The following is a 12,728-nucleotide window of genomic DNA, read 5'->3' on the forward strand; positions in this document are numbered from 1 at the left end:
GCCAAGCCTTCTCTGCAGTGCTTAAATGAAGCAAGTCTAGATTTCCTCAGGAATATCTGGTCCCCCTGGGGCTCCTTTTCAATTAAAATGGGTTTGTTTGTTACTATCCAAATCATATTTATTCAGGTACTAAGCCTTAGTTTAATTCACCATGTGAGTTAAAGCCTTCATCGAGAGAGACACGCGGTGGGATTGCATCCACATTCTCAATATAATATGATACATCAGCAGCATGCTATCCTCTCTAAAGTTAGTGTGAGCTTGCTCACATTCTGTGATTGTATCATTTGTAAAAGTGTAATTGTCTACACTTGTTATGATAAAGTATTTGACGCTCCGATCACGATTTGGCTCAAACGTAGCCGCACAATGAGTGTGTGAGTTTAGTTTTACGCCGCACTCACCAATATTCCAGCTATATGGAGACGGTCTGTAAATAACCGAGCCTGGACCAGACAATCCAGTGAGTAACAGCATGAGCATCGATCTGCACAATTGTAAACCGATGACATGTACCAACCATGTCAGCGAGCCTGACCACCCGATCCCGTTAGTCGCCTGGCGATCATGGGTATTCTTCCCCGGACCATGGACCTTCGCGGGTCTATACCATGAAAGCAAATCAGTAGGAAAATATGAAACATACTTCAGCTATTTGCATTCTGCTATATAATTATTAGATGTAATCGTGTGAATATATTGCTGATTAATAATGGTAGTAGCAGCAAATGATACGAAGAGCTATGTAGTAACATAAGCTATCAGTACAACAGTAATGTTGGTGAAAACTAAAAATTGTCGACAACATATGTACTTACTATTCAAACAATCTGAATTTAGCGGGCAGCATTCTCTTCCCACAGAGGTTACTCCTGTAATATCTTCCTACGTAACCTCTGCTCTAATACGGCCATATTTCCCGGCCATCGAGAAATCCCCTTGCGGCAAAAAAATAACAGGAATTACCTCCCTTGTTACTATCCAATCAGAACTCGCGTTAAATAGACTTATCTCCAATATGGCGGCCCCTATGGAGTTGGTTCATCAACGTGCGAAGGAAAGATTCGGTATTTCATGTTTAACTGAAAATCGGAAACTGGCAATAGAGAGTGCTGGGATCAATAGCCATTATGTGTTTGTAGAAATAAAAACTGGTAGTGGCAAGTTTTCCCGATGCAATCGGAAATTCTTGCGAATGATCACACTTGAAACAACGTCTCTGATTGCACAACTAAATCTGAACGCTTGAAGTCTTGAACACTCGCACCATGAAAGGGCCACATTAGAACAGAGGTTACGTAAGAAGATATGCCAGGAGTAACCTCTGTGGGAAGAGAATGAGCGGACAGGTGAGATGAGAATAATTCAAAATGAGGGAGACAAAAAAACAACATTCTAAGATGCTTCGGTGAAAGATCAAAGGCGCCGACAATACTTTATCAGACGATAATGTGCACTTTTTGCATTACGTCACAATGTGTTGACGTCACTGCGCCTTTCCAGTCTGCCCCCTCGTAATCGAATTTTTTTGCATTCCGTCACAATGTAACCGACGTCACGATGGATGTCAGTTGCCATCGCCTCGTACAGCCTCCCACAGTACACTGCTTCGTCGCAACCCGTTTCATGGTTTGCACTTGCATCACACAGCTAACATCACTGGTGGAAACATTACGGGGACACCTGCACTTTACGGGTCCCTGCCTTCGTGTTTACTGGCGAGACGAGAGTTTAAAACACGAATTTTAGTGAAGCTCCAGAACATGAATGCAATCGTTAGTAATGGAAGGGAAATCCCCATGACGTTCCTTTTCTCTGATTGGTCAAATCTGGACGCACGCGTCGAATGTTCCAAATAAGGTAGTGGGTTTCTACGAATGCCACAACTTTAACGCGCACGGTTGGTGAGTTGTATTTTTGCTTGTCGCTTGATTTAAAATTTGTTCATTTCACTTGCTTACAGGGACACGGTAATGTTTGCAGTGTTTACATTCCCACAATACAATCGTGGAATGTCGCATGACTAGTCAGCTTCAGCTGAATGTACTTCGTTGGTAGTAGAAATGAGACAACACTGGCCGAGGGGTGGGTGTGGTTCTGCGAATCAATTCACGTTCGTTTGGCAAAACTGATGGCCATCTTGAGTTCTTTAGCTTCTAATATTGAAATTGGGTGGTAGACGTTTTTACTGGACCATTATTCACAACCCGCCCGTGACCCAGGCTGTGTCGAACCGACCCTCGGACACCAATCGCCTGGACTATCAGTTCGCGGTTCAATCAAGTCTTTATTGCTGAAGATACAGACCCGATTTGTCTCTGACCTCAAACCATCATCGACATCCCCTCGTACCCATGTGGTTATCTAGTCGAAAATGATCTACATTATTTCCTCACATGCAATAGATACATGGAAGTTAGACAAAAATATCATTTACGCCCTTCACTCATTTGAGCACCCTTGTCACAAGCACCTGTATTTCATAAAAGAATGAGTGCGTGAGTTTAGTTTTACGCCGCACTCGGTCTGTAAATAATCCAGCCTGGACCAGACAATTCAGTGATCAACATCATGAGCATCGATCTGCGCAATTGGGAATCGATGACATGTGTTAACCAAGTCAGCGAGCCTGACCACCCGATCCCGTTAGTTGCCTCTTACGACAAGCATTGTCGCCTTTTATGGCAAGCACGGGTTGCTGAAGGCCTATTCTACCCCGGGATCTTAACGGGTCTCATAAAAGAATGAACATTTCTCACCGATTATATAAATTTTATACAGTATTTTAAGAAATACAGTTTTTTTAAAGTATGATGAACGTTTCTCATTGCTCTCATGTATATGTATATAGTATTTTAAGTATTTTACCCTATCTCTGTGGAGGACATGGAGAAAATGTAACTATTTAGGTTGTGTTGTGAAATAATGAAGTGAAAATTTCAAGTGAAATAATGCATGTATATTTATTCTGCCCACAACTTCCTTACTGACCGTCTTTGTTATGTAGTGTTTAGAGCATCCGCCCGGAGAGCGGAAGGTTGCAGGTTCGATCCCCGACCGCGTCATACAAGGAGACCTTAAAATATGGTACTTTTTCGTCCCTGTCTGGCGCCCGGCATTGATAGGTTACAAAAAGGGCTAGTCAGCTCGGAGCCAGTATAATGTCTGAGTAGGGTATTCACACCAGTCTAGGTATACTTAGTCTCAGTACTTTTCGTTATCTCCACTACTGAGTCTAAGCAAGCCTAGTAGGAGGTCGCGTCAGGGAACATTTTAGATGTTTATGTTTAACTGCGGTCATTTCATGGTATCTCAGTGAGCCAGCGCTATAAAACCAGTCTGGGCTAGTACAGGCAGCCACACATACACGTGTCCTACGGTGAGTATCTTTATTTGAATCCTTTTTTGTGCTGTGGGAACGTACATCCCCACCCGTCGCCTCTTATTCATACTGATCACACAGAACGCATGAAACAAGGCATGAAACAAGACATGAAACTACCATAGTAATGATGTAACGGAAACGGGAAAAGGTCGATCCGAAAGCATCCAAACTAACTGACGATTTACTCAGTTTTAGCGAAAATTAATTAAAATGAATCAAATACATCGTACAGGAAAACTACCCACATATCGTACTTTTAAAATTACCAAGGAACTCAATCCACCCGACTAGGACTACCCGACTGCTGTCGCCAAGTTCCGGTGTAGGGTTAAATCCAAACATGCCGATACGAACCGCTAATCTGAAACTCAGTTGGGCAGACCGTTTTATGAACTTGACTAATTTCGTAAACGTACACCCCGTTGGGGTTCTAGAGCATCAGCTGAAAAGATTATTGCAACACCAACAATGTCCTACCTTCAAACAGTGACGCTCAGGAGAGGATCGTATCAAAAGCCATGTAAATTGACCAACTTGATTCGTATCAGAAACAACTTGTCGAGAACACAACCTGATGTTTATACAGCCGGAATGGGCACTCAACATACCCCCTCAAATTTAGAAGTTATGAAAATAGAGGAAAACCAAGTTCTGTGGATAGTCAACTACTTTATTGGAAGGAGCGCGACGTTTCGGCGTAGGAAGTTTCTTCATAAGTTGCCATTTTACCACACCAAAGTTAATGGACTGTGAGACGGACTCTTTGTGAAAGATCAGATATTGTGCAAATGAGAAATGGTTATTTACGCACTATACGTCAAAGGAGGGAAGAAGGGTTTGACCCTGTTTATCTTGACGAGACTTGAGTGATTGCAAGCCACAATGCAGAAGTACAATGAGTTGCCAGCACTGAAAAGACGTGTTCCAGAAGACTGCCTCTAGGCCAAGGAGAACAACCCTGGTATTCCAGATAAATAGTGTAAATTGCCGAAATATTTAGGTTTATGGTTAGGAGAACACGTAAATGTGAAGTATAAGGGAAAAGAAATCGTCAAATCAGCGAGTAGAGCATTGGGTGTAACATACTACACGATGTATGCCAAACTTCGTTCTTGGCGATCGAGAATTCAGTTAAAATGCTATGCAGAATAAAGCATCGCGTTATTTTTTAACTCTTTTAAGAATAGTTTGTCTGTCGAAAGTCATGGTGTGGGCGGTTAGTATCATGCCTACCTCTAGCCACATAAACAAACATCAACCCACGCACACACAAACAGACACGCACGCACACACACAGAGATACACACAGAGAGACACACACAAAACACACACACACATACACATACAAACGCACACACACACACATTGACGTTCTTTCATTGAAAAGCACGAACTATATGAATAGCAAACATGCTGATTAGTGGATGCTGACACTATTATTGAAACGGATGGTGCAATTTTAAGGTAAACATAATATGGAGAAATGGAAATGGAGCTTTAAGAACTGAATTTTTGTAAGTGAGTGGGTGAGTTTAGTTTTACGCCGCACTCAGCAATACGCCAGCTATATGGCGGGGGTCGGTAAATAACCGAGTCTGGACCAGACAATCCAGTGATCAACATCATGAGCATGGATCTGCCCAATTGGGAACCGATGGCATGTGTCAAGATAATCGCCTCTTACGACAAGCATGGGTTACTGCATGCCAATGTTCTAAATAAAAGCAAATGTTTGTCTCCTGCTGACATAGATTGGAATAACGGATGACACTGGTTGCTGCTTTCCAAAGATTATATCTGAGATCTGAATAATAATCACAGTTAACCAGAAAATGTAATTCGTCCTCAGTAGGTTTGCTGTTAGAGCGAGTACACACGCTTTCATGAAGAGGAGTTAGTGAGTGAGTGAGCGAGCGAGCGAATGGGTTCATATTTAGTGTCACAATTTTGCAGCCATATCGTGACGAGAACAATTTCATTTATATCAATAGTAAAATAAATATATAAAATAATAAATTGAGAACTTAAAAACGAAGGACAGTAAACACACTAGATTATCACAGATATGAACACAAAACTAGCATATAAGAGTAAAACATTGTAGTTAAAGAAGACAATACAATATAAACCACGAGCTATAGACCATCATCAACTGAAGGTAGATCACCATATTAGGGACCATTTTCGTAAAGAGGGGACTTCGGAAGAGAATATCTGCCTAGTTCTTCCCCTAATTGTAAAGTGTCACAACGGAATTTACTCAAGATACTACAATGTGATCTAGGTAGAATTGTTTCAACATAATGTTCAACCTGTAAGAAATCTTTAAACAGATGATAAGTACGCAATTCATTTCAGTTTTATGCCCTTTGTCATTCCATTATAAGTCCAGAAAACCAATAAAAACAGTCTAACGCCTTAAGGTGTCTCTTAGCAACAAACAACTACTCGTGTGAAATACTAAACTGGTCATTTATGGGTTAATGAAAACTTACAAATCTTTTACGAACTCCTGTATATCTCCAGTTAAATGACCAGCACTAATAATACTAGGTATTCTACTGAATTCAAGTACATTGATTTTACGTCAAAAACGGAGAACCTCAAATCATATTTTGCCATGACCTGCCAACTTTGGAGCCTTTGCTACCAACGGCAAAGAACGTAGCAGTTAAAGAAGATGTCTTGGGTAAGCCTCGCTGCAGTTCTGTTAGAAATTGAAGTTTTCCGGTACTCCTTCCCCAAGACACCACTCCATCTACGTATATGAGGGCAATGTGATCGCGTTGGCGTCGAGGATGAGATGCATTTCTTGACTGAATGTAAATATTACTCCGATCTAGGATATGATTTTCTACAGGTCGCTTTACATCCATTTATTTCCTTAAACTTCACCACAGAGGACCAATCTAAAGATATTATGCAAAGTAATAGTTTAGATATGTTCCTAGTTGTTATCGCTACGTATACTGAACAGAAAAATAAACGCAAGTTTCGAGAAAATGCAATATCATAAAATTCAGAGCTCGTGTTTATGTCTTCCATTTAAAGACTTGACCAAAACAACAGTTGCGTTTCATGTGCTGTTTAGTGTATAAAAGGTCTCAATTTGCATTGTTAATAGTGCACTTCGAACGCCTGTCATTGATGTATTATTTTCCATACGCAGTCTTTAAAGCTACACTCACATTCTAATATATGTTATAATTGGGTTCACTTGACAATAATGTCATCGACCTTCTGATACCCCGCGTCTCATACGCCTATTGTCCGGAAGTGGATATTTGACCTAGCCCACAAATCCATCGCTAAGATTTCACAAGATACGTGGTAAAAATCAGATGAGACAGTTTGAAATGCTGTGAATCACCAATACTGGCGTGAAAGCGGTTTACAACAGGCCTCTGTCAATTCTGTCATAATACGAGTGCACACTGATGACTCTGACAGCAGTGAGTCCATGTCCGATTCAGAATCACAGACACACATACAAAATAGTGTTTTATGTGAATGTACGTCTGAGTGAGTGAGTAGGTGAAACTTTTAAGTCACGTGGGCAATATTTCAGCCATCTCGTGACTAAAACCAGGTACAGTTTTAGAATGATTAAGAATTATAAATTAAATGAAAAATGTCAACGAAAGACAGTAAAATAATTAGATTATTACAGATAGATATTCAAAACTAGTAATTAAATCTAAAACAGTGTAACTATAGAGGACGATACAATATAAAAACGGGCTGTAGACCAACAACTACTGAAGCTAGATGACCGTACCAGGGACCATGGGGACTTACAGTACCTTTGCCACCTGAAAGGACAAATGTACGTTAGAAATGGCAGTAGTTATTTGGCCAATGCAACACTAGATAATATTTGAACAAAATGTACAAAATATAAGATTAAAACATAAAGGAGTATCATACCTAAGAAAGAACCAGGAAAAATGTTATTGGGATGATAGCTTATGCCGATAAATACGGCTAACCAAAGCGGTCACTTGATTAACGATAGTTTCTTTTTGTAAAAGCAATGTAGCGTGTTCTGTGTTTGATAACTGAGCAAAATATCGGTGTAAGGTAATAGATTAAACCGAATCATACCAAAGATCACAATAACAAGGACAACTTTCTAAGAAAGGGACTTTGTCTTCGACAGCTTGATCACTACAGTGACGACAAACCCTCTTTGCAAGTGGCGTCTAAGGACGAAACAATATACCACGCCCTATTTCTAATGCCTGTACGTAGAATATACCGGTTAGTTGTGCAGCTTAAGTAAAATGAAGAATGGAATGGGATTGAATTGAATCTGTTAGCGATGGATCAATAAAAGGAGAAAAAAACAGGAGACAAGATACCATGGTGAGGCGTACAACTGCCAAGTCCCGGTGCCCGTCATAGTCGAGGAACCACCCCGCAGCTGGACGTGGTGACTAAAATCGTTATGCGAAATAATAATCGTTTTGTGTAAGAGTCGCCCTTTCGGTCTAAGTCAGACAACAACGTAGTATCTTCGCTACGCTTCGCTGCATACTTCATTTTCACCCGTCTCACGAAGAAGTCAATGGCCTTGAGTCAACTCTCATCCCCGCCGCAGCCCACCCACCCCCCCAACAACCACAAAGCCCCCTCTCCAGACAGCCGAAATGCAGCACGCACTTTCGTTGGTACATATGTGTGGTGTGGGAATCAGACAGAATACTGCTACAGAATGTCTGGTTACCTTGGACAGGAATCTCATTAAAATATCCAACCTCGTATTCGCTCTTCAGCTGATTGTATAGTCGTAGTTTCTTGCATCCGTTACCTATTCGACTGCCCCCTTACCGATTCAGCTGCTTATCTGATCTCGCCCGTGAATATCCGGGGTAGAATAGGCCTTCAGGAACCCACGCTTGCCATAAAGGGCGACTATGCTTGTCATAAGAAGCGACTAACAGGAACTTGTGGCCAGGCGACTTGTTTGACGTAGTGTCATCGGTTCCCAATTATGCAGATCGATGCTCATGCTGTTGATCACTGGATTGTCTGGTCCAGACTCCATTATCTACAGACCGCCACCATATAGCTGGCGTAATACTAAATTCACTCACTCGCTTACCTGATGTGTTGAAATTTTCAAATCCCACATTAAATACGCGCTGAAATACTCTCTCACTTTTAATCCGATGTGACTATAGTGGTATTTGTTATCAGGGGAGATAAAATCACGTGGTCTTGATAGTTTATACCTGAAGCGTATTCTAAAGTAACTGTTCCAGTTGCTCTTGTTGTTTGGTGTTTGTCGTGAAACTTCAAAGTGTGTTCATTTGCTTTTATGATGAAAATGAGTAAACAAGATTTCATCTATGTTATATTAAATACAAAGTATTATATCACATTACCAGTTGCGTTTATCCAAAACAGCACTGACAGGGCACGTTTCATAACATTCATTTCAGAAGTAGGAAAAGAATCGATTCATATTTACATTTGGTGTTTTACATGGACTTGTTTAGGTTTAATATACATATAGTTTACTCATGAATTTCTATTTGTTCACAATATTATCCCATTGAAACACTCGTTCAGGACAAGTCAATAATGTCTTAATTTTGATTAAACTCACGGCAGTTGTGGCAATCATTGGAAAACAGATCACCATACACAGGGAACATATTTCCATTGCTAGTCTCGTCGGTGTAATCAGGATCAAGTGACTCAAACACACTCCACAGAAACTATATGGCACCAACAAACCCTCAACAGTGAAACGGCAATTATGTTGAAGCTTCACAGGATACTCCTCCAGTTCCGTCATCTGTACTCCAACAACCACATTCACATTCGTCTACATTCCAGCTAATGTCACTGACATCAAATATATGAACAGACCTACCTCTCTGACACATCCACCTCTTCGTCTACTACTAACCTTTCCAGCCCTGCTCAAACCCACCTCTAAACGTTTTATTTAGTGCAGTGTGCAATGAAGCATCAGGTTACCACTGAAATTCGTCTCTCCAGGTAGCAAAAATGCGTTCAAGGGGAAAAAGTAGGTTAGCTAACACTGAAACAGGTTTTCTCATGCTACTCCAGGAATGGGGTGGATGTGTCGTGTGCACGTAATTTAAAAGCTTAGAAAATGATTAGGCGTGGCAAATAAGATGCCTGTCAGCGTTGTTGTAGATTGTACTGACACATAATGTTCTCTGTTGTCTGTGGTTCATGCGGGCTAAATCATCGTTTCGAAAAACACGATGGCAAGCATATGAATAAATGGATGTTTATTTAGACATTATTTCATGACGCCACACGCGAACTGCCTTTGTTTAACGATTTCAATGACTTGAGAATGTCAGCCTTTGTGGATGCCTCGTCTGTCTGTGATGCCATCCCTGATCACTCGGACATTACCCGTGGTGTTGGGATCACATGTGAGGTGTGTAGTACATAGTGTTGACCCTTCATCTGGTGACCATAACCGAAAGAGATATAAACAAAGTAAAAATTTTGTGGATGTTATTGACTGTACACTCATTAAAAATACTATCAGATTTTAATGTATTGATACAGCATGATGCTAATCCTGAATAAGATGAGTTTATTAATTGTCTATAAACTGGGATGGACTACAAAGTAGGGAGATCTGAACAGAAAAATCCCTCCGAAAATTAAACTGGAACGCATAGCTTCAGTCTGCCTGGGACTTATTAGCCGATAGTCACTGGATCAAGTGTAAGAATGACTCTCAGAAACGACCACAAATCTTGGTCTCATTAAATAGAAAATCATGTGATTAGTGAGTGAATGAGTTTAGTTTTACGCCACACTCACCAATATTCCAGCTATATGGTGGCGGTCTGTAAATAATCGAACCGGACAATCCAGTGATCAATAACATGAGCATCGATCTGCGCAACTGGGAACCGATGACATGTGTCAACCAAGTCAGCAAGGCTGACTACCCGATCCCGTTAGTCGCCTCTTACGACAAGCATAGTCACCTTTTATGGCAAGCATGGGTTGCTGAAGGCCTATTCTACCCCGGATCTAAACGGGTCTCATTTGCTTAGCTACACAGACAAAATACACGCGCTTATCTGTTGGAACGGCAACAACAAGTGTTATATAAATATGAAGAAAGTAAAAGCAGAGGTTCCTGGAAACACGTTGGTAAGATTAAGATTTGTTTGGCTTCTGAGAAAATGTTTTAACATTACAGGCACTGATTCTGCATGCATAGAAAAATGAGTATAGCTCCTTGAATAACGTTGATCCTGTGAATGTATTTGATGAATCTTTCTGTGAACAGACCCATGACGCGATGAGCCATGACCACGTAAGTAATAACGCTGTGAACCGCATAAGTTTCAACTGATATGAAGACTGAAAGGTGTGACCTTATACTGCAGAGGCACTTAAATCTGCACTGATCCAGAACAAATGCCGAAGACCTCTTGTTGCTTTTGTTATTGCTTTTCTCCCATGAGTACCCCAGTAATATCCCAGAATTCTTGCCTGATTTGGGACCTCCGACGCGCTACCCACATGCGCAACAGATAGTATTAGTATGGATTGATCATCCAAGAAGAAATAATTTTAATCCATAATGTTTCCATCTTCATAACTATGATAACAAATGAAAACATTCTGTAGTTTAACCATCTGCCAGTGATAAAAAATGTTTGTAATGAAAAATGTATGTATGCCTTTATGCTTTGTCTTATAGTCCTAAGTCCTTGTAATATTATCATATTTGTATGTATTACATGCATTAAACTTAATAAAATGCACACGATCAGCTTATAGTGAATTTATAACTTGACAGTAATATCTAGATTCTGGCTGGTCAAGAAGAGCAAAATGTTGCCATAGGTAGTCGGTGAAGGAAGTTATCTCTTGCTTCAATCGTTGTCCACTCATTCTTAAGATTGATGTCTGTAAGGGTCTGCGAGAGCTTATGGACGGTACTATGTCTTTGTCCATGCGTGCCGGTTCTCACGAAGTTAAAGACGACAATGAGTTGGAGAAAGGCGTCTGGGGCAGCTGCCGGGTTCTTTCACAAGTTCCTGACTTCTTCATGGATCTAGGGGATAGGTCAGTCCTTGCACGATGATGGACCATTGACTTGAACGCATCAACTGCTGTATGAAACGGAATGGCAGACTGCTTGTGACCTTCACCGACCGTATTCAGCAGGTTGTTTCCTTTAACCAGATACAATAGACAGGTGACATCTGTACATATCCACTATGTTTTCTGAGCTCCACCTCTGTTGACTCTGTACTTGAATCCATTGTGGCAAATAGTTTGACTTTCTGAATGTTGTCAGTCAGTGTGAACCGCACCATAGCATTTGCCATTTTGACAGCGGTAAAAAATGTTCATGATCTATTATATACTCTTTCAGAAAAGAAAGTGAACGTGTTGTTTGCTTACTGAGTACATATAACTGGTTCAAGCATCATTGCTTAATTACAGTAAGATCGTCTTGTTTAGAAATTTCCAAAACATGACTTTCGAGAGAATGTTTGGTAAAACCACAGTTTCATATTGAAGCCACTTCGTCAGAGTAAAATGTCCGTATGTGTTGTGACTACCATGAACATCGACAACAGCTTGGCAGCGGTAATAAAAGAAAGGAGATGGCGAAAACTGACCAGCGGAATCTTTAGATTCTATTTCCGAAGTGATGACAGACAGATATTTATGTGAGTGAGTGAGTTTAGTTTTACGCCGCACTCACCAATATTCCAGCTATATGGCGGCGGTCTGTAAATAATCGAGTCTGGACCAGACAATCCAGTGACAACCATGGGTTGCTGACGGCCTATTCTACCCCGGGACCGATATTTATGTACGTCTCACTGCATCTGCAACATAATGTATAGACAAGTAACAAATGATTATAAACGCACACACAATTCCTTCTGGAAGTATAAGAGACTAAATCTAAAATATACACAGGTTGCTTGCAGTCACAGACAAAACAGTGCTTTAAAAATAAGAATAGACAACTGCAATTTAACTATATACAGCAACAATCGCCTTCTATATTGAATATTAAAACAAAGTTACGTGAACGTTCTTGACATTTGAATAGATGTAATCATTTTGCGGACTCCAGTAGTTTGAGTATAAATATCAAATCGTCCCATAGTTTTCCTAGAATGGTTACCCTCCCATAGTTCAAGACGAGCGATGACCCTCCCATAATACAGCACGATTTGCACAAAATTATGTTGTGACAAATTCCAGGGCGGCCTTACACCAGGAAATGTGTTTCACGTTCTCATCTGTCTTAATAAATAACATTAGATTATGTCATGGCCGGTATAACGTTTATTCACAACTTAGA

The 12,728-nt window shown here is 40.6% G+C and overlaps 2 protein-coding genes across 3 annotated transcripts in view; one reads left to right on the forward strand and one right to left on the reverse strand.

Moving 5' to 3' along the window:
- Nucleotides 1–9,329, reverse strand: part of LOC137287124 (carbohydrate sulfotransferase 15-like) — a 33,700-nt gene extending 24,371 nt beyond the window's left edge. The window contains exon 1 of one of the 2 annotated variants that reach the window (XM_067819264.1): nucleotides 9,267–9,329. Coding sequence is in view for 1 of the 2 variants with exons in the window: in XM_067819263.1 (XP_067675364.1) it covers nucleotides 521–523 (3 nt within the window). In the remaining variant the exon portion in view is untranslated. Of the gene's footprint in view, nucleotides 1–520; nucleotides 607–9,266 lie in introns of those variants that run through there. The other variant, XM_067819263.1, reaches the window with a different exon arrangement.
- A 393-nt stretch (nucleotides 9,330–9,722) lies between these two features.
- The window catches only part of LOC137287729 (carbohydrate sulfotransferase 15-like), a 50,182-nt gene continuing 47,176 nt past the window's right edge, over nucleotides 9,723–12,728 (forward strand). Inside the window, exons 1-3 of the mRNA XM_067820116.1 lie at nucleotides 9,723–9,809; nucleotides 10,683–10,709; nucleotides 11,301–11,467. Of these exons, the coding sequence (XP_067676217.1) occupies nucleotides 9,723–9,809; nucleotides 10,683–10,709; nucleotides 11,301–11,467 (281 nt within the window). The remainder of the gene's footprint in view (nucleotides 9,810–10,682; nucleotides 10,710–11,300; nucleotides 11,468–12,728) is intronic.

Source organism: Haliotis asinina, chromosome 6 (assembly GCF_037392515.1).
Source record: "Haliotis asinina isolate JCU_RB_2024 chromosome 6, JCU_Hal_asi_v2, whole genome shotgun sequence".
In the NCBI taxonomy this organism is placed as follows: domain Eukaryota; kingdom Metazoa; phylum Mollusca; class Gastropoda; order Lepetellida; family Haliotidae; genus Haliotis; species Haliotis asinina.